The 26741-nt window shown below is 41.5% G+C and overlaps 1 protein-coding gene and 1 pseudogene across 1 annotated transcript in view; one reads left to right on the top strand and one right to left on the bottom strand.

Annotated features, from left to right (window-relative positions):
- The first annotated feature begins 213 nt into the window (after nucleotides 1-213).
- DCUN1D4 (defective in cullin neddylation 1 domain containing 4) overlaps nucleotides 214-26741 on the top strand; it is a 78688-nt gene continuing 52160 nt past the window's right edge. Inside the window, 4 exon segments of the mRNA XM_008993361.5 lie at nucleotides 214-314; nucleotides 317-385; nucleotides 19514-19584; nucleotides 19765-19804. Coding sequence (XP_008991609.1) covers nucleotides 242-314; nucleotides 317-385; nucleotides 19514-19584; nucleotides 19765-19804 — 253 coding nt within the window. The 5' untranslated portion in view covers nucleotides 214-241.
- Nucleotides 21378-22034, bottom strand: LOC118152300 (deoxyuridine 5'-triphosphate nucleotidohydrolase, mitochondrial pseudogene; annotated as a pseudogene).

Raw genomic sequence — 26741 nt, 5'->3', positions numbered from 1 at the left:
CGCCCCACGCCTCCGGTCCCGAAACGTGCCGGGAGCCCCTGCCCGGGAGGCACCCCTTCCCCTCCCGAGGCCGGGGCGGGTGGTGACGCTGCGGGCGGCGTGGGGCGGGGGCGGGCGCGGGCGCGGGGGGAAGGGGCCGGCCTGCGGGGAGGGCGGAGGTGAGGGGGGTGGGGACTGGCTCTCTTTCAGTGTTGGGGGAAGGGGGGGCGGGACGTGTGATGAAGGGCCGGGACCGGAGTGTATGGAGGTGGAGGCGGCGTTGGGCTCTAGCGGGCTGGGCCGGGGGGTGGAACCGTCGGAGAGAGGGAGGGAGCGAGCGAGCGGGGCGCAGGGGTGAGGATTTCCAAGGGGCTGAACGGTGCGGGCTGCTCTGTGAGAAAGGCGGGTGAGTGCGAGGGGGGCGCGGGGGCGGGGACAATGGGAAGAAGGGCTGGATGGCGGGGGTGGGGGGAACAATGGGGTGGGGAAGTGGTGTCAGTGGCCGAGTGGGGCTGGAGGTTAGGCTAGGGGGATGAGGGCTGATGTAACGGGAGAGCGAGGCGGTGGGAGGGATTGGGGTGTAATGGAGTAGTTAGGGAGTCCGGAGGGCGGGAGGGGCGTTGGAAGGGTGGTGGGTAACGGAGAGTGGTGGGAGGGGAAGCTGTTGGGGTAGTGGGATGGGGCAGGTGTGGGACGGTAGGGCGATTAGGAGGAAGAGAAAAAGGTGGGGAGGATTTGGGATGGCAGAGTGGGGGCAGGGGTAGAGAAGATGAAGTGGGGGTGAGGAGCTAGTTGGGAAGGAAGGGGAGGTGGGGTGGAGTTGAGCAGAAAGAGGACTGTCATGTCGATTCGGTCCGGCGCCAGGTTAAGTGGGTATCAGACTGTGCTTGGGGGAGGTGCGTCTTCTCTCCGTCTTGGCAGGGTCCCTGGAGGGGGGAGCCCAGGCTTCGGGGTGCGGGAGAGGAGGGGGCGGGGCTGAGGTGGAGGGGACGGGGTAAGTGCCCCAAGGTTGAAACTGGCCCAGGTTCCCTCTGGGCAGCGGGAAGCGAGGTTAGCGCTGGCTCGGGCTCGGGCTGCGGGACTAGGAGGCGGGGCAGGGGTTCGGGCTGCGGGTTTTCCGTGGCAGGAGCCGGATGGGTCGGGCCCTGAAGGCCTGGTGGGGGGCTTGGCGCAAGGGAGGTGTCGGGGTCCCCGGCAGTCCGTGGGTTTGGTAGTCTGTGACGCAGTTGTCTAATTTCTGGCCACCAGGTCTGGGGGTTGGTGCCATGGAACCCGCTTCCCTGGAGGGAGGGCCGGGCCCGAGGCCGCGCGCAACGCCCTGGGGGCGCGACTTTCCCAGGCTTGCTGAGAGGGCGCTTGAGGGGTTTCCTTTAGGGTTTGTCTCCAGTCAACGGGTGTGAAGGGGAAAGGCGGTCCCGCGGAATTCTGGGACTTGTAGTTGCGGCCGCGCCGGGCCGCGGTTGGGTTGAGTGCACGTGGGTAACTGTGGAAACGAGTCCCAGCATGCAGCGCGCCCTCGGAGCCTCCCTGCTTGGCGAACTCGTGCTTTATTCCCGGGCCAGCCCCTGAACGCTCTCAGGAGGCGCTCTAGTCCCCTGGGACGGAGCGGTTCCCCAGCCCTTCTCCCTTGGGTGAGGGAGAGCCAAGCCAGGTGCAGCGCTTTCACACTTGGGTTCTTGATCCCCAAGTGAATTTTCCCCCTGCATTTGGTGACCTTACTTGTAGAATAAATGCTTGGTCTTGAACCATCATGCGCACAAGTTGTGGGAAAACATTCAGGAAGCAATACAATCTGAAGCAGTCTTTAGGATGGTGTATTTAATTGTGGCATCTAGTGTATGTAAGCACTGGGTTCAAACATGGTCTTACATAAATATGGGATCACAGTGGAGGCACATGTAACCCTTGTAAAGATAATATATGTGTTGATATTTCTTGGGCTGTTTGAAAAAAATACCGGCTTGAAATGAATTGAGTGATGGAGGTGGCTTAATGGAGTTCAGGGTGAAAATGTGAAGGTGAGCAAAGGGAATTCGTGACATCCTCAATTTTCCAAGAAGCTTGGAAAGCAAATGAGAATAGTGGAAGATAAACTATATGAAAAGTGGAGAACCTTAAGACTTTTGTTTGCGTGTTTTGTTTTTAGCTACAGACTGCAATTCCTTCTCTTCTGAATATTAGAAACCTTCCTCTCCATATGTAGACTCCCTAAACATCACATCCTTCGCCACTTCCCTTTACTGTTTACAGGGAAGGAACTAAAGAATCTGTAATGTAGAAGACTAAGATTAATGCAAAGATGATAGATTATTTTATGTGATATATAAGGTATTATGAAACTATTGGTAACATAGTCACTAAAGAAGAATATTATAATTACTCTGATAATAAAAAAAAATTACCAAGAAATCCTAAGATTTGGAAACCTTTTGGTGTGGTTACAAATATACTAAATTTGCATACTTGATTGTTTGATGGTTCTTTTCATGATGTATGAAAAATTGGGCAATGTGTGTGGTGTTCTTGTGTAAAATCATTTATATCTATCTGTCGTATTTTACTTAATCGTGTGGCAAAATATCCTGGAAACTCTTGGTAATATATAAATATGTACAAAAATGTGCATTTAATTATGGAATTTTTTTCTTGCAGAGGATAAAGTGATGAGGTTGAAAAACATGCAAGACCTATAATTGTCTTCAAGATGGTGTTTTTAAAGAAAATATGAAGCTAGTCATAGCTTTCCCTTTTTCTTTTGTTCTATTATATCCCAAAGGGCAGGTGCTTTTTATACCCATATAGCCTACTTCCCTCCATTCCCCAAAGCCTTAGGCTCCTACACAGTATCACCTTACACTTTCTGCTCTGGTTTTTAGGTTCTTTTTTGATTTTTGGCCCTTGGGGAGGTCCTTTATTTTCTTGTGAACCTAGCTGTGCATTTAAACAGATATTTCTTACACTTTACCCAGAATTTTTGACTGTTTTATATTAGGAAGGAGTTTTAGGTATTCTTGTCTGTAGCATTGCTGGAAAAGAAAGCCTGCCTCATTTTCTGTATCTTAGTGGACTTCTGTTCATTCACTCTCTCCTTCGTCTGTTCCTAACCTCTGTGTACCCCTACTGGTGCTTGATTATATATTTTTAAACTTTGTCATGATCTCCTTTTCTGTTTTTAGGTTAAGTTGCTCCCAGAAGCTCTTCTTGGCTTATTGCCTTTTTCCTGGCTACATGTTTGCATTGTTACCTCAATCATCATCATCTGCTAATTATAAGTAATAATTAACAGCTAATAATCCTGCTAACTCAGCAGTATAAAAATCAACTTGTGAGAAACTGACCTCATGATGATCTCTGTTATATCAGTTAGGATGCCTTTGCCAAGCTACAGTGCTCAAATTAATGGCTTAAATAATAGGTCTTATTATTGTTCGATAGCAAGAAACCTAGAAATGGTTCCAAAGCTGGCAGTGGCTTAATTATGTCATTAAGGATCTAGGCTCTTTGTATCTTTTCCTTCTTCTATTCTTAGTCTTTTAGCTTTTATTCGGCATGGTTGGTTTGCCTCATGTTTGCAGTATGGTTGCTGTAGCTCCTTCCTTCGCTGCTTTCCAACCCAGGCATGATGTCTGGGTTGGAAAGCAGCGAAGGAAGGAGCATATTTCCTTACAACTCCTTGTTAGCAGAGAGGTCTTTTGCAGAAACTCACTTTGAAGAGTTCCATTTCGGTGTAATTGGATTGAACTGATCTCACACCACTGCTCGTTGTAAGGGAGGCTGAGACAGTGAACATCTGGCATTTTCCAGCATCTCTTGTAGGATATGGCCTTTCCTAGTGTGGAAGAAGGGTGAGGAGATGTGCTGGGTTGGCAACTTGCAGGTTATATCCCTGAACCAGCTACTTTGGCCAGCTGTCTCTGGCTTGGTCTCAGCCTTTATGTTGATTTATTTTCTGTCTTATTCTGAAAGAACTAGGGGTGACTTACTAAATATAAATAAAATACTGTCAAGAGAACAAAAATGTATGTATAGACTTATAAGGTACACAGAAACACTTGCCATATGTTAGAAATATTTGGCTCTGAGCTTAATAGTCAAAACGAGGAGAACAAAACTAATAAATTTTACTCATTTGGTTAATGAAACTGCAGTAATTTTAATAACCCACACTGAAATCCTGAACATTTCTTATCCTCTTCTTCCCTGGTCAGCGGGAAGGAGAGATTGCATCTCTTCCCATGCCTGGCCTCTCTTTCCTGTACCCATTGCCACGGCCTTATGCCTTCCTTATGCCGTTATAATTACCAGCAATCCATTTTTTTCTCTTTCTTTCTTTTGTTTTTTTAGAGGTGGGGTCTTGCTGTGTTGCCCAGGCTGGACTCGCACTCCTGGGCTCCAGGGGCCCTTCCACCGCAGTCTGAGTAGCTGGGGCTATAGGTGCACACCACTGCACCCAGCTCCAGCTGCCCTCAGTGCTGCTGTTGTAGAATTTTTCTTTACTGTGCTTCCTCTCTAGCAGACTCTCTCTGTCCATGGAATCTCTGAAGCAGTGCTTCCTTCTGTTGCTCAGTTTTATGTTATATAACAATAGCTGCTTGTTTATTTCTGTTTCCCCTCCCCAATTAGTTTATTACCTTTTTGAGATCTGGGACCGTGTCTTACCTAGTATCCACTTTAGCATCTAGCGTGATGCCTTATGTGGGTCCCCAAACATGTATTGAATTGAACTTAAATGGTCAACTATTGAATAACTTGCGTATTGTCTAGAAAAATTAATTCTTCCTGCTGCTGTCATTTTTCGTTACCTTTAGATTTTTCTTCAAGGAACACAAGCTTTCACCTATTCATTCTTTGCCTGTTTTAGACAAAGTCAGTTGTATGCAAACTAATATTTATTTTTCAAATGCATGCAGATAATTAGTTTTAGAGAAAGCAGCATGGAGAAATTCTCAAGGAGAGAGTAAAATGCTGGTGACGTGCTGAGGGAACGGAGTGTTTGTGAATGTGCACACGTCCGTTTCTGGTCTCTCTCTCATGTCAGCATCCTACCTGCAGAAGGTTAAAGTAGTGTTAACAGGTCTGATGTTAAGGGGCCTAGATTGTTTGTCCTTTTCCTTCCTTTTTGTTTTATATCCATAGTCTGGTCCTAAGAATTTAAGTTAACAATATGGTAAGATTGCTGAAAGTCTTTCTTCATTTAGAGTGTCAGTTGAAGTTAAAATTTACAGAGTAAAATTTTCTGTGATGAATCTGACGTAAATGCTGGTAACTTTTTATAGTTGGTCAACTTGTATTGGTGTTAATTTGTCTCATAGCTTGCTTTTTTTTTTTTTGAAATTCACATTCAGAAAAGTACCTCTTGAGAAGTATTCTAAGCAGAACATACATTTAAAAATGTGTTTTAAGAAGGAAAACATTGAAATGCATTTTAAATAGAATTAGGTATTTTAACAATTTGCATGACAGGTTTAGAGGTAGCAAAGTATCTGCTACTTCAGGTTTGAACTGCTTTTAATCAGAAAATGCTGTTAATGAGTTATGTTCAATCTAGGAAGATAGGCTTGTCGTTTGTAACTAATGTTCTGAATAAAACACTAGATGTAAAAAAGGCCCTGCCCGCCTCAAATAGCATTACCTGTGGTATGATTTATTTTAATTCTCCCTTTGAAGATTTTTTTTTCTTGTGAATACTTTTTGTTGGCTTGTATCAGTAGGATTTGCAGAGATGGGGAGTAATCCATTTCTGTAATGGACATTGTCAGTCTTGTGGGGCCCTGACTCTTGGTCTGATTGGGGAATTCTTAACCCTAGCAGGCAGATCTTCCCAGACACACTCACCTGACACTGTGAACCTGAGGCTGGAGGCAAAGGAAGAAGAGGAGCCTATGTGACCATTTTCTGGGGGATGCATGGTGGTGGCTGCCGTGCTGCTTCTAGAGGCAAGGTCTAGTTGTTGCTGGGATATGGTGCAGTCTGCTGTGTACCCTTAGGCATTTACAGCCAGTGGGCCTAGTTCTCTGGAGATTCTCTGAACTGTCTAATAGTGCTCCCCGCCACCACTCTTTTGTTTAAATTAGCTAGAATTGGTTTCTGATGCTCTCAACTAGAATTCTGATACTTCAGCATCCAGAGGTGTCACAGTCACTGGTTGGATATGTAGTATAAGCCCTTGTGAAGGGCAGTGATGAATCTTTTTCATCCTGGCTGCTTGTGCACTCTGGTTAGAGGTGACCTAGAGGACTTGAGAAGGACACAGGCAGTAGCTCCTGTGGGTGGGAGCTGTCTTTGCTGGTGGTCAGACAGGACTCAGAACCACATACTAGCCAGCCCACTGGGTCTCACATGCCACTCTTTACTGCTGCTTTTTCCTAATTACTTCTTTGTCACCCAAAAGTTGGGATGCATAGGAGCGAATACATAACTCCTTGTGCATTTGTTTTGGCTCTGATGTGGGAATATTAGCTATGAAAATTGTGTGTGTGTGTGTGTGTGTGTGTGTGTGTGTGTGTGTGTGTTTTAGTGGAATGTTTATTTTGTTTAGCCAAAATTTTGATGTACCAAATACCTTTCTAGACAACTTCATTGAGGTATACTTTCACATATTATAAAATTATACATTTTAAGTGTTGTTTGGTGAATTTACCACTACTAAATTAAGATAGAGAACATTTTCATCACCCCAAAAATTCCTTTGTGCTCCCTTGGAGTCAGTGCTTCTCATCCTCCCCTACCACCACAGTTGCTAGCTTTGAACATATATCATCTTAGACCTCCTCTATATTAGTTGATGATTTGTCGCTTTGCTGTTCCTGAGGATATTACAGTATAATAAAAGCATGATAAATCTTTCTTTTTTTACTGAACTATTAAATCCAAAGAAAAACTTATCAGTGCTATATAAGTTACAAATCTGATAAATAATACTTTGCTACACAGAAGTGTTTCAAGTTAGATGACTTGTTCTGGTGAAAGTCTTTCCAGCGGATGGCATTCTGGCTTCTCTGTGGCCTGCAGACATGCAGTGCTAGGGTTTTCTCTGTGGATGTCATGATGTCTTTTAACTGGTATCTGGGTCAGGCTGGGAGGCAGGAAAGCCAAAATGGCTGGATTCAAATCCTTGCTCTGTCATCTCCTGGCGGAGGGACTGGAGGGGAGTTACACAGCTGCTCTGTGTGCACTTCAGAGCCCTCACTTGTAAAAATTACCTATTGCAGGCTGTGGAGTTGTTGAGTCACCAAATGTTTATGGGGCACCTACTGTGTGCCAGGCCCTGCTCTTAATCTTTCGTGAAGTTTTCATTCTATCATAGGGAAGGGGGCAGATAATAACAAGTAAATTATGTAGTATGTCTGATGGTGAGAGAAAAACAGAATAGGGTAGGGGTGCATGCAGGCACCCCTGTGTGTGGGCATGGGATGGGGTGGAGAGTATTAATAGTGGAGTCGGGAAAGCCTTCACTAAGGAGGTTTTAAGCTAAGCCCTGTTGGAACTGAGGGGCTGTTCTGGGCAGAGAGAACACAAATGCAGAGGCTTGGAGTGGGAGCAGGCCTGTATTTGAGGAACAGCAGAGGCTGGGGTGCTTGGGGTAGAGTTGTGGGAGTGGGTAGGGGGAAGAAAGTAGGAGGCGAGATCATAAATGGTCCCAAGGATTAAATGAGATGAAACACATAAAATGTTTTTGTTGCTTGTAATTACTGCGTGATGACAGTCTCCTAGGTAGGCTTTAAAAAAGAACCCTTGAGGAGAAAAGAGGTTATAAGAACAGAACCAAGTGAGGCATTCCCTCAGCCATTCAACAAACATTTGAGGGGTTTTTTGCTGCCAGGTGCTGCTGTCACAGACAGGACTGTATGTTTGTGGGGGTGGTACCTGGACTTCAGGAGCTTCCTTCAGTGGGTTCAGTGTGGAGACAGAAGGAATGTATGCATTGGGCCAATGCCTGCTAGGTTAGAATGGATGTGCCCAAGGGGCTTTGAGAACATGTGTGGAAGGGTTAGCAGTTGTCATGTGAGTAGCTTTTGAAGTTGGATCATGTGAAGAACAGGATCTGTGTGCTTGTGCAGGTGGTGCATGGGGTCAGGTGGAGGTGCTTTCCAAGCCCAGTAACAGCATGGTGGGGACAGAGAAATGTGGCAGGAGAGTGGGTGTTTCGTAGGCTAGAGTGGAGGAGAAGGTGAGGTGCAGGGCTAGGCAGGAGCTGGTGGCAGGGGTGGGGTGGAGGGCGGTGGGAAGGCCTTAAAAGAGGCACTAGGGAGAGAGTGTGAGTGGAAAGGAAACCAGAGAAGGAAAGAGAAGTCTGAGATGGGGCATAGGGAGGGAAGAGGAGCAAAGGGGAATGGGGAGGGACTAACATGAATTCAGTGATGATCTTGGATTTGCTTCAACTGCTTTGCCTGCATTAACTCATTTAATCCTCATAGCAACCCTCAGTAGGTTAGGGACTGTTATGGTCCCCATTTCACATATGAGGGAGCTGAGGTGTAGAAAAGTTAATTCACGTTCTCAAGACCACACAGCTTATAAGTGGTGAATTGAGATTCTAACTCAAGCATTCTGATTCCATGGTCTTCGTGACCCTCTACTGCCATTGAAATCATTCTTAACATTTTATTTGTGCTTTTCTTTGAACCCTGATTGGAACACTGAATGTATATTGGAATTATTTTTTTGTTCTTGTCACTGCCCTATGAATGATGATGAGCCATTTGATGTGATTATCTCTTGGTTCTTTTCTTCTTGGAATGAGTCCTGGCAGGATTAGGATCGGGGATTTCTGAATCCCTTCTTTCCTACTCTTCTTCATCACCTTTCATTTCTGCCTGTTTGCTACAATGAGAATAGGCATTTTAAAACTGATTTTAAGTGGGAGAATTATTAAGTAGTTAAATTATATTTAACTGAAGAATTATGGCAAAGTATTTGCATCCTCTTTCTTAACTAATGAAATAGTCATTTTTAGTCTTCTTAGATTTTATTTAAATAGACTTGTTATTTTTAAATATAGGAGATCTCAACAACATTGCAGCAAAACTAGAAAACAACTTAGTGGAGCTACTAACATTTTTGAAATTATTTTTCTCCTTTTTTTCTGTAATTAGGGTAAGTGTAATGTCTTGTTCTACATAGGCAATTCCCAAAATTAAAGCACAGATCACTTCTTAATGACTAAACAGGAAACTGGGGATAGTTGTTACTTTCAAGTCCAATGGCTAGTAAATTAGTAGTTTTAAACACCATCACCTTGTGATCTCTTGCCCTTTTTGCAGTTCTAGGTTCAGTCTGTCTCAGTCTTTTAGGTTCTAAGAATAACAGGGATAAAAATAATTAACCTTGATTGGTACATAATATGACCAGCACTGTGCTAAGTGCTTGACATGCGCCATCTCATTTAATAATCCTCACAATAGCCTGGCAAAGAGGGTTCTGTTATTTCTGTTTATGGATGAGGACACCGGCACAGTGAAGTTTGGAAGCATGTACGGGGTCACTCAGTTAGGACTTAGTTGGAGTTAAGACTCCAACCCAGGGCTTTCTGTTGTCAGAGCTGATTGACCAAAATCTGGGCTCATTTAACATTAGTAAGATGAAAAGAGTTTTACTCTGAGATCCCAGTGATTCTGTGTTCTTCAGTGGATAGTACAGATTATTTGTGCTCACCTTCAATGGGTAGGTGGGGTGAAGAGAATGAATCTAGGGCCCTTTGTACCATATCATATTGGGAATGCAGCCAGACTGGGTATCCTGAAGTGACTGAGTCCCTTGGGATAGCACCAGCAGGCACAGGCAGTGTGGTGGGTGATGGGTGGATGCTGCCTCCCTTCGGCGGGTGGTTTCTTCTTCCATCCCCTTTTATGGGTCCTGTGAGAGGAAGAAAAAGCCAGCAGCAGCAGTATGCTTGGATGGCTTTAACTTTGGATCTGTGTTCAGTGAAAATGCTGAGTCACTCACAATGACCTCCCTTATCAATTTTCTCCCTTGGCTTTTGTGCCATGTAAATAGCAAATATTTATTGATGAGGGGAATGAAGTTAGTTAACACCTTCCTTACCCGTCAGTTCTTTTGGTTTTAACCCTGCTTTTCAGCTCTGTAGTCTTTTCCCTTTACCTCGGCCTTTTCTTCATGTGCCGATGGGGTATGGTGAATGAGTTAGATTCCTGTCTAGCGGTGCTGAGGTTGTTTCAGGAGTGGATTGGTTATTGGGAGGCCAGGATTGAATTGAGAGTGGGAGATAGAACCTACTTCTCTGGTTTCAAATTAGAATCACCTGGGCTGCTTGAGAAATGTGGTGCCCCACACCCATTTTTATTTAATTGATCTGGATTGGGGCCCTGGTATTGGTGTTTTTCAAACTTGTTAGGTGATTCCACTGTGCAGCCAATGGTTTCATTTAAATATTAATAGCTTAATTAGGAAGCTGGGTTTAGTTAGGGCTGTGGAGATGGGGCTCAAAAGATGCAGCGGCTCCCCCATGGGCCCTGCACTGGGCAGATCACACAGACTCTTCCTGCTTGCCTGTGACATAATAGCCAACACTTGGTAGTGCTTCCTCTGTGCCATGCACTGTTTGAAGTACAGTGCAGCTTTAACTCATTTAATCCTCATGATATCCTTATGAAGCAGGCACTGCGATTATCCATTTTGTAGAAAAAGAAATTCCTACTTGTAGCCATGAAGGACATGTAGTATGAAACTGACCCATAAACCTAGTTTTTGGTTTTTCCTAGGTTTACAGTATAGAACACATTTCACATCTTTGTGTTTTAATAATTTAGCCTCAAATGTGAATATATTTGTTTTTACAAATGAAACTGAGACCTGTGCCATGTCATATAGCTAATGACTATCAGTATACAGAGTTGTAAATTGGTATTGTAAATCAATCAAAACACTACTTTTTAATGGTTTTGACATAGATTTTACTTTATGGTGCATGCTATATTTTGGGTTATTTGAGTTATAACTCATTTTTAATGTGACCTTTTTTTACTTAAAATTGCATTTTGTACTTTTTAAAAACACGTACTATGATCTTTGAGTGCACATTAGATCTTCTTCACTGACTTGTGATGTGGCCTGCCTCTTCACGTTCTGGCTTCTGTAACCCTTCAGGATACTAAGCAAAACTAATAGCAGCATTTGAAGCATGCTCAAGTCCTGCCATCATAAAACCCAAAGTCAGCACTCCAAAGCCACATGCATTTCTAGTCTCCCCTTTACTGCCAGCTTATTCAACAAGTTTTCTTTGCTTGACATAGTCTGTGTTTCTTCATCTCTTGTATGATCCTCAGCCCACTTTGTTCTGGTCTCAGTTCTATCACTGCAATCTTCTCTGAGGTCATGGAGTAACCTCCATGTTGCTAAATTTAGTGACTATTTTAAAAGTATTTATTCCCCTATTTATTGGTTCCTGCCTTGTGCTAGGCTTGTGCTGTTGTAGATACAGGTTAAATATCCTTTATCTGAAATTCTGAACCCCCAAATGCTCCAAAATCTGAAACTTTTTGAGCGCTGACATGACACTTAGAGGAAATGTTCATTGTATCATTTCAGATTTTTGATTAGGGATACTCAACTCGTAAGTATAATACAAACAACACTACCTGAAGAAATCTGAAACCTGAAATGCTCTGGTCCCAAGCATTTCTGATAAGGGATACTCTAAAATGAGTTGTGATAGAGTGGTGAATAAAGCAAAAGGAAGCCCCCCTCCTCATGGAGCTTGGGCTCTAGGAAGAGTGACAAAGACAATAATATAATGTCAGGATCATGAAGGGCCTCATATTGTATGACTCCACTGATATAAAATGTCTAGAATAGGCAAATCTATAGAGACAGAAAGAATAGTGGTTGCCTAGGGCTGAAGAGGGGTGAAGGGAGAACTAGGGAATGACTGCTAATGAAAAAGGTTTTATAATTAGACTGTGGGGATGTTTGCACAACTCTGAATATACTGAAACCATTGAATTGTACACTATAATGAGTGACTTGCATGCTATGTGAATTATATTTCGACAAACCTGTTAATAGTAGGAAGTGGTAAGTGCTATGAAAAAAATCCAAATCCACTGGGAGATGGAGGTACTGTTTTGGATAAAGAAGTTGCATGAGACATCTCTGATGAGTGACATTTAAGTAGATATTTCAGGAAAGATAGCTCCGGGGCCTGTGAACATCAAGGGTCATGGAGGCTGAGGGCACATAAATGCAAAGGCCCTGAGGTAGAAATTCACTTGAATATTCACGAATTCAAGTTGGAATGGAGTGAGCAAAGATAATGGAATTGGATGACTTAGATCAGATCATGTAGAGTCTTGTGAGGACTAGAATTTTTTTTCTTTTATGCTACAGTAACAAATCCACCATCTCAGTGATTGAAGTAAAAGGTTGTTACATGTCCTTTGAGGGTTGGGAGTGGACTCTGCTCCACATCATTGACATTCTCATCCCTACTCTATCTGAAACCCATGGGAAAGAGGGCATGTGTTTCTAGAAGGAAAGAAACAAGGCAAATCTAAACAGTGGCTCTCAACAAGAGTGCACCCTTGGCTTTCACAATTTCTGTTTTCTTTTCTCATATCACATGGTAAAATTGACTTTTCAGGAGGCTGAGCCATGTGAGCCATGGCTTGGAACACCCTTGCATACCCTGGTAAATCCTAGTTAGAGAGACAGATCCTGTACTTCAGTTGTGTTCTTGTTCTGTCCCAGAGACATTTAGATGAGTGCAGAGGTTAGATGGTAACCTTTAATTTTGCCCAATTTTGTTTTACTTTTTTGGCAATAACATGATCATTATTTTGCCCTTTCCTTCTGCCACCTTTACAGGTTTATTTCATCATCTTTGTCATCAAGAAGTATTTATTAAGAGCATAAAATTATTTAAAACTTTTATGCTTGACCGAATTGCTTACTGATTGGCCAGCTGGAGTTTAATATTAAAATACTTTGATGATTCTTTAGTGACCAGAAGAGTGAATGGTGCTTAAAAATAGAAATTCAACACTGGCGTTAAATCTTTTCTGAACCATTATTTCCCTGGGGAGAAAAATGGTGAATTGTTTTAGATTCAGCCAGTTTTAAAATATTTTTCTGTAATAGTAGATTATTTTAAGTTTGTGTGCTTGCTTATTGACAGCTTTATGTTGGAAATGCTGCTGCTTTTTTCTCATTATGGAGTGTGAAGATAGATTGGTATTTTTGCTTTGATTAGAAATAAGCTAGAATGGAAAAAGTAGCCTTGGATTAAGAGTTAGAAGATACAAATTTTGCCGAGCTTGGCCATGGCTAGCTCTCTGACTCTGCTCAAGTTAATAAAACGAGAATGGACAAAAGAACATGAGCCATTGAACACCTTACTCACTCTCATCTCCCATGTGCAAGGCTATTAGTTTTTCCTTACACTGCAGTCACATTTTATATAGAGGTTGATTCTTTCTTTTGCATAGTCTCTGGTGCCCCAGTTGGAAATACAGATCCTTAGGAGATTAAATCTAAACTCTCAGTAGGATTCACAAGTTCTTCATTTTCTGATCTTTGCCTTCCTGTTGAGTCTCCTTTTACCATGATGCTTCTCACATTTGAAGATCACTTGAAATGCCCTGAATGTATTTAATTTAAGCCTTGGTGCCTTTGTATCTGCATCTATTCATTTGTTGAGTATTTACTGAGCACCTAATATGTGCCAGGTACTGTTCTAGGTATTAATATCAAAGGATACAGCAATGGGCAAGATTTAACTCTTGGCCTTTGTGAAGCTTACATTCTAATGGGAGAGGACAATGACAAATATGTAATATCAGATGATATTAATGCTGTAAAGAAAAGCAAAGCATGGTAAGATGATAGAGTGAAGAGGGGGTTCTGTTGGTCTGGCAAGGTTATGTAAGAAGGCAATTTTTAAGAATTCTTAATTGACAAATAATTGTATATATGGAGTACAATGTGATGTTTTGATATATGTATAATTGTGGAATGATCAAATCAGGCTAATCAGCGTATCTATCATAGATGATATTCAAGTGGCAACCTGATGAAGTATGAGAGCAACCATGTTATTAGGGGGAAGAGGGCTCATGGTGCAAAGGCCCTGAGGTGGGAGGGTGCTTGGAGTGTTAATGGAACACTAGAAAGCTTACTGTGGCTGAGTAGAATGAACAAGGGGAGTCCCGGTGCTGTGGCTCATGCCTGTAATCCCAGCACTTTGGGAGGCCGAGGTGGGCGGATCACTTGAGGTCAGGAGTTCGAGACTAGCCTGGCTAACATGGAGAAACCCCATCTCTACTAATAATACAAAAACTAGCCAGGCGTGGTGGCACATGCCTGTAATCCCAGCTACTCGGGGGGCTGAGGCACGAGGATCTCTTGAATTTGGGAGATGGAGGTTGGGTTAGCTGAGATCATGCCATTGCACTTCAGCCTGGGCAACAAGAGCAAAACTCCATCTCAAAAAAAAAAAACAAAAAACGAACAAAGGGAAGATGGGTAGAAGATGAGATTGGAGAGATTAATAGATGCAAAGTGTGCAAGGTCCTGAGCCCGTAATAAGTTTTCTTTTGCTTTGAACAGCTTCCTGTTTCATCTGTAACTGTTGGGTGAGGTGGAATTAATTGTAATTTGTTCTACATGCTAACTAGTTGCCCCTCTACTTACTGAATTATTATCTCTTCTCCATTGAGTTTGAAATGTTGTGTAGGTATATTTATACATATATATGTTTATCAACTCTGTCACTGATTTTTCTTCTTGATCATATACTATAACATTTTAATTACTGTAGCTGTATACCAGGTCTTGGCAAACTGGCTCATGGGCCAAGTCCAGTCTACCACCTGGTTTTTATAAATAAAGCTTTATTGGAAAGCAGCCATACTTATGTATTGTTTATGGCTGCTTTTGAGCTATGATGGCAATGTAGTTGCAACAGAGTCTGTATGACCCAGAAAGCCGGAAATATTTACAATCTGGCCCTTCACACAGAGTTTACCAGGCTGTGCTTTATACTGTGTATTGATACCTGATAGGGCAAGTTCATCCTCATTCTTTTTCACCAATTTCTTGGCAAGCCTGACATGTTTATTTCTCCGGATGAACTTTAGAATCAATCTGCCAAGCTTGCCTGACTTCCTTTCTTTTCACACCTCTTTTACGGATTGGAGAATTGGGGAGCCAACAGAATAGGAATTTAATTGCATTAATTTGTGGTTTAGTGAAAGAAGTGATTGCTTTACAATATTGCATCTTTGTATTCCAGAAATATGTCTCTAAATGTATATCTTTCACAAACTTGTCCATTTTGAACAATAAAATCATACATATTGGAGTTTATTTCTATATGTATTATCGCTGTTTGTTGCCATTATATTGAGATTTTGTCCCAGTTACATTTTTCAAGTGACTATGGTATAAAGGAAAGTTTTTGCTTTCTATGTATTTAAATTCTGTTTCTAACCTTCTTATGAGAGGAAACTATTAGGACTGTTAATTTTTAATGTATTTCTTTTGGTTGACAGTCATTGTCTGAACATATCAATAATTGTTTATTCCTAATGTTTATGTCTCTGTCTATAATGTGGAGTTCTCTTACCTAAGTAGTTTGGGGAAATGGACTTTGACCCACTTGGTGGGATTTGTTTTGTTTTTTGTTTTTGTATTTTTTTGTGTAGGTCACAGCAAATAGTAGTTAAAACAAGCCCCCCACCCCCTACAAAAAAAAGGAACCAAAAACAAAATAGACAAGTTTATGCCCAGTCAGCAGTTGTTGGTAGTTTTAAGAAAATCCAGAAGATAATGTAGGCAAGCTATTTATCAAGCAGGCTGTGCCTTTGCAGAGCTGATTGTTGCTTTTAATGCAAAATATAGAGTTGCCATGTTACACAGGAAGAGTCAGACTCAGCACTGCTTTACTATGGAGAGCCGTTTGATCATGGAATGCAGTTGACTTAACCTAGTATTTATCCTTTGGAATTGAAATATGAGCAGAAGGAGATTTTTATGAATCAGTTAGTGCTTTCCAGAATACGTTCTCAGTAAAGCATTTGATCTTTACCCTTAACATCTATGCCTTAAGGAGGTGAAATCTATTTTAGATTTCAAGGTCTGTTACTTGCCGTGAGCACTAAACAGATGAACCATGAATCCAGTGTGTGTTAAGCTTTGCGAATTAATCTTTTAATGCCATTTTTGTCTTTTTTTCCTCCTGAATGTGGGTCTTCTCCTTAACTTCTCGTTATGTTGGTGAGATGAAAGAAAAATTATCCATGTTATTGGCTTCATGTCTTTGTTTTGCGTTTTCCTTTTTTTGGTTGAAGTGATGATGGGGTGGTAGTGATAGAGACTGGATATAGAAATGGATAATTGCTGACATATGCTATGTATTTGTGAAATGACCTGTTTACTCTTGTTGGCTTTAGTAAAGTAAAACTTCGTATGTAGAACCTGATTTTAAACATAATATATGTATTTTTGTTCCTATGTGTTATGATAATCTGCAGTCTTCATTATGAACATCAGTTGATGGTGTATGAGTTACTGAAAAGAAATAGCTGAGACTGGGTAATTTATAAAAGAAAACAGGTTTAATTGATTCCCAGTTCTGCAGGCTTTATAGAAGCTTTATAGGAAGCATAGTGTTAGCATCTGCTTGGCTTTTAGAGAGGATTACAATCATGGAAGAAGGTGAATGGGGAGCAGGCACATCACATGGCAAAAGCAGGAGAGAGACAGACAGAAACTGACTTTCAAATGACTAAATCTTGTGAGAACTCATTATCTCAAAGACAGCACTAAACCATGAGGGATCCGCCCCCATAATCCAAATACCTCTTACCAGGTCCCACCTCCAGCATTGAGAATTACAATTAAACGTAAGATTTGGGTGGGGACAAATATCCAAACGATATCACCATCATAGCTATAAAGATGTACCAGGACACCTGCCTCAATTACACAGAGGAAGCTCTGACCTTGGGATCATAGATATGAGAGGCTAGAATTGGACCTAGGAAAGGTTAGAGACTATTTTAGACAGTTGTGTGGTATGGAGAACGGTATAAATAAAAACAGTGGGTATTGGTATCTTTTATTGAGCACTTACTATATTCCAGGCATGTAATGGGAGCCTGGCATTGTAATAGGTGTCAACCATACAACAACATTATGAAGGAGAATTTCTTATTCTCATTTTACAGATGAGAAAATTGGGAGTTAGGTTAAATAACTGGTAGACCTGAGATTTGAAGCAGCTGTTAGACTCCAGAATCAGGTTGTGAAGCAAAGTAGATTTTTGACAGGAATAGTGTGTTTGTGTGTGTGAGCACATGCACACGCACACACATTTGGATTCTGTTGGATGTAGGGAAGTTAGTGGGCAGAATGTGGGGTTGGAAGGAAGGGTTTTGTGGAGTAGGGTGGTGAAAGAAATTTGGAATATGAGTTGGGCCTAGCTCATAAAAGTCCTGGAATTCCAAATTGAGGATAACTTGTATTTCTTATCTTTTCTACTGCCACATTTATATAAAGGAGAGAGAAAGATATAACAGTTTTGGTTTATTTAGATTCCATTATGGGAATTTTGACAGTTGAATTAATAGCAGGGTGGTGAAATGACAAAAGCGTAGCCTGGAGAGTTAGAAGAGACCTCATTGCTGGAATGGCTTTTGGCAAGCCCCTCTTTTTCTCCCCTCTCTTGCCCTCAGTGAAAAGAGAATCTAGAGCCTAAAGTTGTCTCTGTTTTTGATTTGTTTTTTTTTTTTTGGCGGGGGAGGGCCAAAAGTTTAACTATATTTTAAGGTGATAATGAAATGTATAATTTGTCTTACCATGTTTAATCTGAGAGAGTACAAAAAGGGGGCTCTGGCTTGGTAGTAGATGGGGTGGAGGTGTAAGAGTTGGATGTTCAAGCTCCTCAATACCTCTTGCTGGTCCTGAGAGGCCTCTTGCTGGTGAGAGGGCTGTTGCTTCTAGCTTCTACTCCTGTTCATGTTTAGTAAATATAAATGTAAATAAATAAAACACATACTTTTCTAAACCTCTGTGCAATCATATTAAGATGGAAAAATCCAGATTCTGAGCCACATTATGCCATCATTTACCTTAAGCATGGCTGGGCTCTTCAGATGCTAAACAATTCATGCATATCTATATTGGAGGGCCATTTAGAGCTTGAGGCCCTGCTCTGGCTGTCTCTCAGCTCAAGACACTGTGTTTTTGGACCATTCTAGATGGCTGGGATGTGAGGTAGGCTGGAACAGTGCATGTGAATGCCAAGGACTCTGCGTCTGTCAGCCCCTCTGCCCTGCAGAACTATTCAGAACTGGACTCCCAACAAGCTTTAGAAGAGAAAGTAAAGCTTTCTAGCTGTGGACAGGGAAGCCAGCTTGCTTTCAAGGTTCACAGTAGCAGCCCAGAGGGTCCAGCCCAAGCACAGATAACTGATACTGTAGCATCTGCTCTTTGGGTCTGTTCTTTGGATCTGATAAATGTCCCAAATAAAATGTTCTAGTAAAGGGTACTTTTTTCCTTTCTTTCTTTTTATCAGAATGGTATAACTTGGAGAGTTACAGTGTTTTTTCATGGTCATTTTCATACTAACATTTACTAATAGGAAAGAAGGAACTAATGTAAATCCTGATATTTTATGAAAATACTTCCAGTGGTATTTATATATAAAATTATTAATAAACTTTCAGCTTACATTTTTGTAGCCTAATATGTATACAGACATACTTTATAAAAACATTTGAAATTGAGGCTGTGCGTGGTTGTTCACACCTTTAATCCTGACACTTTGGGAGGCTGAGGCGAGAGGATCAGTTGAACCCAGAAGTTTGAGACCAGCCTGGGCAACATAGGAAGACCCTGTCTCTACAAAAAAAAAAAAAAAAAAAAATTAGTTAGGCATGATGGTGCACAACAGTAGTCCCAGCTAGTCTCCCGGCTCAGGCGGGAAGATCACTTGAACCTGGGAGGTTGAGGCTGCAATGAACCATGATTGCACCAGTACACTTCAGCCTGGGCAACAGAGTGAGATCCTGTCCTAAAGAAAAAAGATAAAAAGAAAATAGAAAGAAGAAAAGAAACACTGAATGTTGAGATGTTTTTTCTATCATTTTCTTGCCATGAGCTTATTGTACCAGTGATTCTGGGGAAGAGAAGGAGAAAGTGAGCATTTCATTTGAGACTTATCTTTTGTTTTTATGATATGTTTAATTTGCTAACATTATTCATATTTTTTATTAAGGTCAAGTTCACTGCTGGCAGGATTTTATAGCTACTGAAGTATTTTTGTTTTACCTTAGAATTCACATGAAAATTTCATGAACTTAAACATTTGGTTAGGAGTTTAACTTTATTGTCACACTATTTCTAGGAGGTAGGTCAGTAATTGCACATTAAAAAAAAATTTTATTAAGTATCAAATTAATTGAGATAGTATTTAATTATATCAAAACATTTGTTTATCTTCTGAGTTTTTTTTTTAATAGTCTTTTTGCAGTATTGGAAATAAATGACACTGAAATTTCTCCTTTTTCTTTTAAAGACTTTCAGCTGAACTCCCATCTGTCAACACTGGCAAATATTCATAAGATCTACCACACCCTTAATAAGCTAGTAAGTCATTCTTTTAAAGACAAAATTACCAACTGTTTGAAGTAGTCATTTTGAGAAAGTGTATTTGATAAAAATTTGTATTTTAGATATTAGGATATCAGTTGCTTATGAAAATAGTGAATGGTAAAACTTGCTATATGGTGTGTGATTTCTTGGTAATAACAAACATATTTCTTGCAGAACCTAACAGAAGACGTTGGCCAAGACGATCACCAAACAGGTATCTGTAAACACTAACACTACTTAATTTTAAATAACTTCTTAATATAAAAGTAGGAAAGAGAAATACTAGCCATGAATGCTCCATGTTGTCATAATGGAGTATATTAATACTCCATTAACAAGTCGTTCCTTGGCTGAGGTTGTTTTTCACTGAGTAACAAAGGCAGCCATGTTATAGCTTCTTTCCAGTAGGAAATCTCTTCTGGGTCTCCGATGATAACAAAGCACTTTTTAATCTCTTTAAAGAGGCTGGGGATTCTTTTGAATAGTTTCAATAAACCATTTTTTTTCTCTACTGCAGTATTTTCACTTATACTAAAAAGGCGCTAAAGTAATGCAGTTTGAAAGGTATTCCACAAATGTTTGTGAAATTGAGCTGAAAAATGATATAATATGGTGCATGTGTGTGCGCACATGTGTGTATGTGTATACGTTTATAGTTCCTGAGGATTTAGGAAGGGGAAAATTGAAACTTGATTATTATAAGTTATTCTCTAACCCTAAGGTTCTCAAAAGATTAGCTGGCATTACAATCACCTGGGGGGAGGCCTTGTTTAAAGTACAAATGCTGGGTTCTACTCCAGAGTTTCTGGTTCTGTAGACTTAGGCTGGGACCCCAGAATTTGCTTCTACATGATGCTGATGCAGCTGGTCTAGAAACCACACTTTGAGAACCACTTCTCTCAACTGTTAGTAATCATAAAGTTCAGAACCTTGCAGTTGATCTAAGTTACTAAACTCCCAGCAAAAGTTATTAAAACACATTTTAAATTATTTGAAAATGGCCATAGTAATAGATGAAATTTGTCTTAGACTGGGCAGCTATAAAAGAATACCTTAGACTGGGTAGTTTCTAAGCAAAGAACTTGATTGTTCATGGTTCTGGAGGCTGGGAAATTTCAGATCAAGGCACCAGCAGATCCCATGTCTGGTGAGGGTCTATTCCTCACTGATTGGTGCCTCTTCCTTGCTGCATCTTAACATGGCACAAGGGGCAGACAGCTCCCTCAGGCCTCTTTTGTAAGGGCACTAATTCCAATTAGGAGGGCTCTACCTTCCTCACCTAATCACCTCCCAACCCTACCTCTTAATACCAACAGATTGGGGATTAGATTTCAGCATGTGAATTTTGGAGGCACACAAACATTCAGGCCATAGCAGTGCTTGTTGGGGGATTTTGAATAGCACAGAAGTAAACAGAGTGAAAAGTGACAGTTGTCTTTTTTGTCTCCTAATCCTATCACTTTCTGCCAGCACACGGTTTAACATTGGTCCTTTCAATTTTTTTTTGAGACGGAGTTTCGCTGTTGTTACCCAGACTGGAGTGCAATGGCACGATCTCGGCTCACCGCAACCTCCGCCTCCTGGGTTCAAGCAATTCTCCTGCCTCAGCCTCCCGAGTAGCTGGGACTACAGGCGCGCACCACCATGGCCAGCTAATTTTTGTATTTTTCGTAGAGACGGGGTTTCACCTCGTTGACCAGGATGGTCTTGATCTCTTGACCTCGTGATCGACCCACCTCGGCCTCCCAAAGTGCTGGGATTATAGGCGTGAGCCACTGCTCCCGGCCTTAAACTATTTTTTTCCAAAGCAAAAATTATTTTTAAGAAAAAGGTATGATTTCTCATTTTCTGTTCTTAGTGTAAGTTTTAATTCTTTCCAGTGCAACCCAAACCTCTTGAACCCTTTTCAGTGTCATCCAAAGCTTTGAACTTCTATTTCTGGATAAGGAATTCGTTCACAAATGAACTGCAATTCAATCATCTTTTTTGACTTAAGACTTTTCTTTGCTAAAATTAAACAGTATAGCACCAACATTTCCTCTGTAATCTTCCTCTATGACACCACCTCCTACATCTGTAAAGTGTTTTGCAGCCAAGCCAGTCTGGAGCTATTCTTCCACAACACCTGCAAGTAGGAGCTATCTGAATGTCTGTTTTCACAAGAGATTTCTCCATAGGTGGTATTGTGTCATCATAGGCACTGTACAGGTCATAGCCTGTAGACTGTGCAGACCCTCAGGTTGGGCTGTGGTGTGCTTGGAGAGCTGGGCAAGGAAGAGCTGCATGCTGACTTCTGCAGGCCCGACAGCTTGCTGGGGAGAATGGCGGGTACCTCTTTAGAGAAGGGCATGGCAGAACAAGAAGGTGAGCGAAGGAGAGAGATGAGGGAGTGAGAGGGTGCAGGATCCTTTCTCACATTTTTATGCTTCCATATACATTTTTAGTAGTAGTTTTAAATTTAGTATCAGTGATATACTGTACATGTTATATTGCATTTTTCTTTTTTCATTTAATGGTGCATTCAGGGGGGCTGTTGAGACTTAGGATTCTCTCTACCTTCACCTCTAAATTGGTTCAGAATCAATTGAAAATTAGGTGTAAGATGGAGACTGAAGTAACAGTGTTTTTGGAAAACGCACATTAGATGTGCAGCAAATACACAGGCCTTTCAGCGTTTCACCAGAATCACTGCCACAACTAGATAAGCACAGGCCAGCACACATACTGACGCTTCACACTCTGCACTGTGACAGTGGAAGTGTTCATACTCTTTCTGCCTGCTCCACTGGCAGGCAGATCTGAAAGGGAGTTCAGAGGGGCGGGGCTCTCTGCTCAGTTCAGTCTCTCAGCACTTAGATCAGGCACTCCTTCCAGTGCGAGAAGTGAGACAGGGGCAGAGACTGCACTAGGAGTATTCTAGGAGTTCAGGGGCACCAAGGGTCCCCTCACTGGATCTTTCCATATCAGCAAATGTAGATCAACTCAAGGGAAGTCAAAAATAATTTATTTAGTAATTTTAAAACAGTATATCTGCATGGTTTAAAAAAAAATATAAAACAAAAGTGAAGATTTCTGTCCCAGTTTATTACCCCTAGCTTCATCATCTACTAGTAGGCCACGTTTGACTTTCCAGAGGTAACTTAAGTTTCTTTTGTTTGTTAACCAAATGATGATGATAATGATGATACATTTTTTCCTTCAATAAAAGTGTATATTTGTATTTGCTTCTTTTTTACTCAGTATATCTTTGAGATCTTTTCATAGTAACACATTTATAAAGCATTTGCTTTCTTTTTTAATGGCTGTGTAATTTTCTAATCTATGAATATTTTGCAGTATGTTTCTTTAGCCTTCTGTTGATGTATGTATACTTGTGTATTTAACTTTTAGCCACCACCAATAATGTGAGAATATAACTTTTGGGCCGGTTTTAATAGTTACTTTTGTATTAGATAAGTATTGTTACTGTAGTAATTTCACATGTAAGTATTTAACCCAAAGTGTGGCAGTTGAAAAACTAAGTTAAAATTCAGGAAAGCAAAAGAGGAAAGTATACTTGGCCTTATGTTTCCACTTTTGCCTTGGTTACAGTGGATATGTCCAATACTGGGAGTACTTTTCATGGGATCCTTGGGGTGTCGCTTTGCCAGCTGGAAACTTCTGTGGCTGGTGGTGCCTTCTGCCTGAGTATTGCTTGCACCTGCTGGCCTCATTCCACCCACTTGGCCAAGCAGGCTGCGCTCAGCTAACGCTACCAGCCCAGATCCCACACCTGCCAAGTGTGGGTCAGGCACAGAGCAGCAAGGAGTATGTGGGCAAGTGAGCACCTGGTCCAATCACTGCCCACAGCCAGGCATGCTGGCTGCTGTGGTGGGACAGATAGCTACAGGTGCCTGCTCTGTGCGAGCCTGTAGGTGGACCAGATGTACTGCATGTGGCTTCTGCTGTGGGCACCTGCACATGAACGAGGGGAATGTGGTAGCGTCTGGAATCTTGGCGACACCAGTAACCACAGAACCTCAAAGAGGGTATTACAGCCCTGGCTCAAGGAACCTCTAGGTCTGGACTCCCCAAAGGGCTGCAGCTCTTCTCTACTCACCGCCCACAATGTGACAAGTGGCAGGAGGTGTGTTTCAGTCCTGTTTGTGTTACAGCTCCTTTAGTCATGTATTTGGAGGGTCATGAGTTCTTGTCCCACGTCCAGGAAGAATGAGGTATGCAGACAACTGGAGGGTGAGCAAGGTGGAGAGGAGCTTCTTTGAGCCGCAGAACAGTTCTCAGGAGCCCTGAAGTAGGTAGCTCCTTTTTTTGCAGTAAGGTCCTCCCAACATCTTTGCAGCACTCAGCAGAGAGGTGACCTGGAGTGAGTAGCTCCTATCTACAGGCAGGTTGTCCTGTCCTCTGCCCTGTCTGGGGTTTTTAATGGGCTTCAGAGGGGAGGAATTGCATGCTGATTGGTCCATGGGCGGTCATGAGCTGTGCCGGAAAAAGCACCGTAAGTTCTTACTCTAGTCCATGGAACTGGCAGCCCAGCCTTCAGGCATCAGGCCATCCCAGCCTTGAAGGTGCGGACTTACTAGGAACCTACCCCTTTCTGCCCAGAAGCCTATCTGCTTCCTGCTGCCATCAACCTGCCAACTATGGTTCCCATGGCGCTCAGGCTATTTGTTCCAACAGGCATTCGCAGGTCTGCACCAAGCTGTCCTTAGCCCCCCTCGGCCTTCCCCTCATGCTTGTCGGTACCCAAAGTTTGGAGGGAGCTAAGGTGGCAGGGGGCTGGTGTGTCAGCACTGTCCCAAGCATGTGCAAACCTGGCCAGGTTGTGACAGGGCCTGGGCTTGGTCTCAACTTTACTCTAAAATCGGAGCAGGCACCAGGAGCAGGGAGATGGGAGCAGGCACTTCTGAGGCTGTGGGAGTAGGGGGCCTTCCTGTCCCTGAGAGCTTAGGGATGCCTGGGTCTGCAGCCGCAGCTGCGCGGCTGCAGCTGTGCATCCAAGGGTGAGGGTCCTCGACAGCTCAGAAGGGGGCGGGGCTCCTGCCTGTTCCCGATTGGTGGTGGAATGCACAGCTTTGCTGCTTCTCCCCCACTGCAGCAGGCCTTATGGCAGTGATCCCTCCAGACGGGCTGCTGCTGCCATCAGTATGAAATGCTGGTTTATTGCCTGGTACCTTGTAAGTGACCAGTCAATGTCAGTTAGCATGAGTAATTTCTTGGAGTAGCCCATTTCATTAACATTTCCCATCTGGTTATAGCCTCACTCGTGATTCCTATACCCAGCAGAGTATACTTTAAAAGCTGAGCAACACAAAATCTATGATGTTTAGACATCTTAGAAAGTTGAGTCGTTGTAGTACTTCTTTGAGTCTCTCAACCTAACAATAGTAGTCTGGGCAATGCCTGTAACTCCTGTGTGTGGAAGAGCCAAACCTCAGTTGTAGAGGTCAGGTATCATCCTGCTCTGCTTCTTCTCACACCTTTCTTTGTGTGCTCCCAATCTTCCTCCCACCAAAAGGAAAAAGAATGAATTAGTAGTTAATCTTCAGGAAATGGCACAAAATAGAAGGAGTAAATTTTAAAAAGCCAATCAGAGAGGACCAAAAAAAATTAGGAAGATGATGATAGATGTCACAAGTATTTAGAGAGAAAGGAAAAAATTCTTTTGTCTTTAGTTAGGATGAAAATTGTACATTTAAGCACTGATAGTTTCACTCAAGCAAGCAAGTAGTTCAATGATCTGTTCAAGAAAATGAAATTAAAATATTAGATACTGGTAAGATATCTTAAAAGGCAATCTGTCAACTTAAATTACTGTATCTTTGTGACTGTTCAATGTAAAGTGAGGCAAAACAGCTATATAAAAGTACTGAAGTGGCAGGATGAACTCTGTAAAATGTTAGTAAGTGAAACAAGGCTGTGATGCAATCAGCTCACTAAAATGAAAAATGAGACAGTGAGACTTTTGTATTGGAACATCTATTTGTATTAAGTTTGGAGAAGTAAAAAATATTCTCTAGTTTTGTAGACCTCTTTGACTTTTTTTAACTTGAGGACCTCAAAGCAGAAAGATTTAAAAAAAAAAAAAAAGACAGCAAAGCACCTACTTAAGGACTATTTGGTAAGAATAATGTGCTATGTAGTTAAATTACTATGAAAACAGCAAGCTTGATAGACATTAAAGGGCCTTTAGTCTGAACCAGGTGAACTCAAGTTGCCCTTTAAAATGGACTTTCTGTCAGAAATGCTAGGTTAGACCTGTTGAAAAAATGTTGACAATATTTCTGATTAATGTGGGAAGAAAAGCTATATTCATTGATAGTATCATTTATTTGAAATCAGATAGTGTCAGTTAAAAATATTTAAATTTATTCTCTTGAAATACTGAACCCAAAAGAAACCTGAACTTAAGTAATAATCTTTGGGCAAAAATTGCACACAATTCTGATTGCTTTCGTAAGTGTCATATAAATACCGGAGCATTAAGAGCTTCTAATGATAGCAGGATTGATTTCAGAGTCACTGAAGTGGAAATGTAGAAACATCTCCCAGATATGTGAACATAAATAACTTTGAAAGTACTTTGTAATTATCGTTAACAATGTTAACGATGTTTGTACCTAAGTACTTTAAAATGGTTAAAATAGCTCATTCTCTGAAGCAGATAAATATTTCATAACATTCTTGTTTATAATATTTGCATTTTTTGTAAAGATACACTTTTAAAGTTGAATAATACAAGCGATACAAGTTCTGAGTCAGTGAAGTCTAAATTTAATGATACAAATAAATATAAATTTGTAGAAATTATTTATATTTAAGTATTTTCATCATAAAAATATACCAGAGTTATCTTAAGAAGCCAATATTTCTTGAATATGTCTTTAAAAAAAATCCTATCTGCCAGGAAACTTAAAGTCAACTGTTTTAGTGACAAATGGGAAAAAAATCTGAAATGATGGTGTTTTATCTACTCATATATGTTTTAAGTCTCTGGAAATGTATTTTTTTTTTTAGTAGCATCTGACTTATACATGTTTAAGGAACATGTATAAATCAGCAAATATTCAACAAATATTTACTGAGAGTCCAGCATATGACTCAGTAATGGATGTATCTTATTATTACTGTAGTAAGACACTGTATATTAGCTG

This window comes from Callithrix jacchus, chromosome 3 (genome assembly GCF_049354715.1).
Source record: "Callithrix jacchus isolate 240 chromosome 3, calJac240_pri, whole genome shotgun sequence".
Taxonomy (NCBI): Eukaryota; Metazoa; Chordata; class Mammalia; order Primates; family Cebidae; genus Callithrix; species Callithrix jacchus.
Note: the sequence above shows the minus strand (reverse complement) of the source record. Positions and strands in the feature narration are given on the sequence as shown.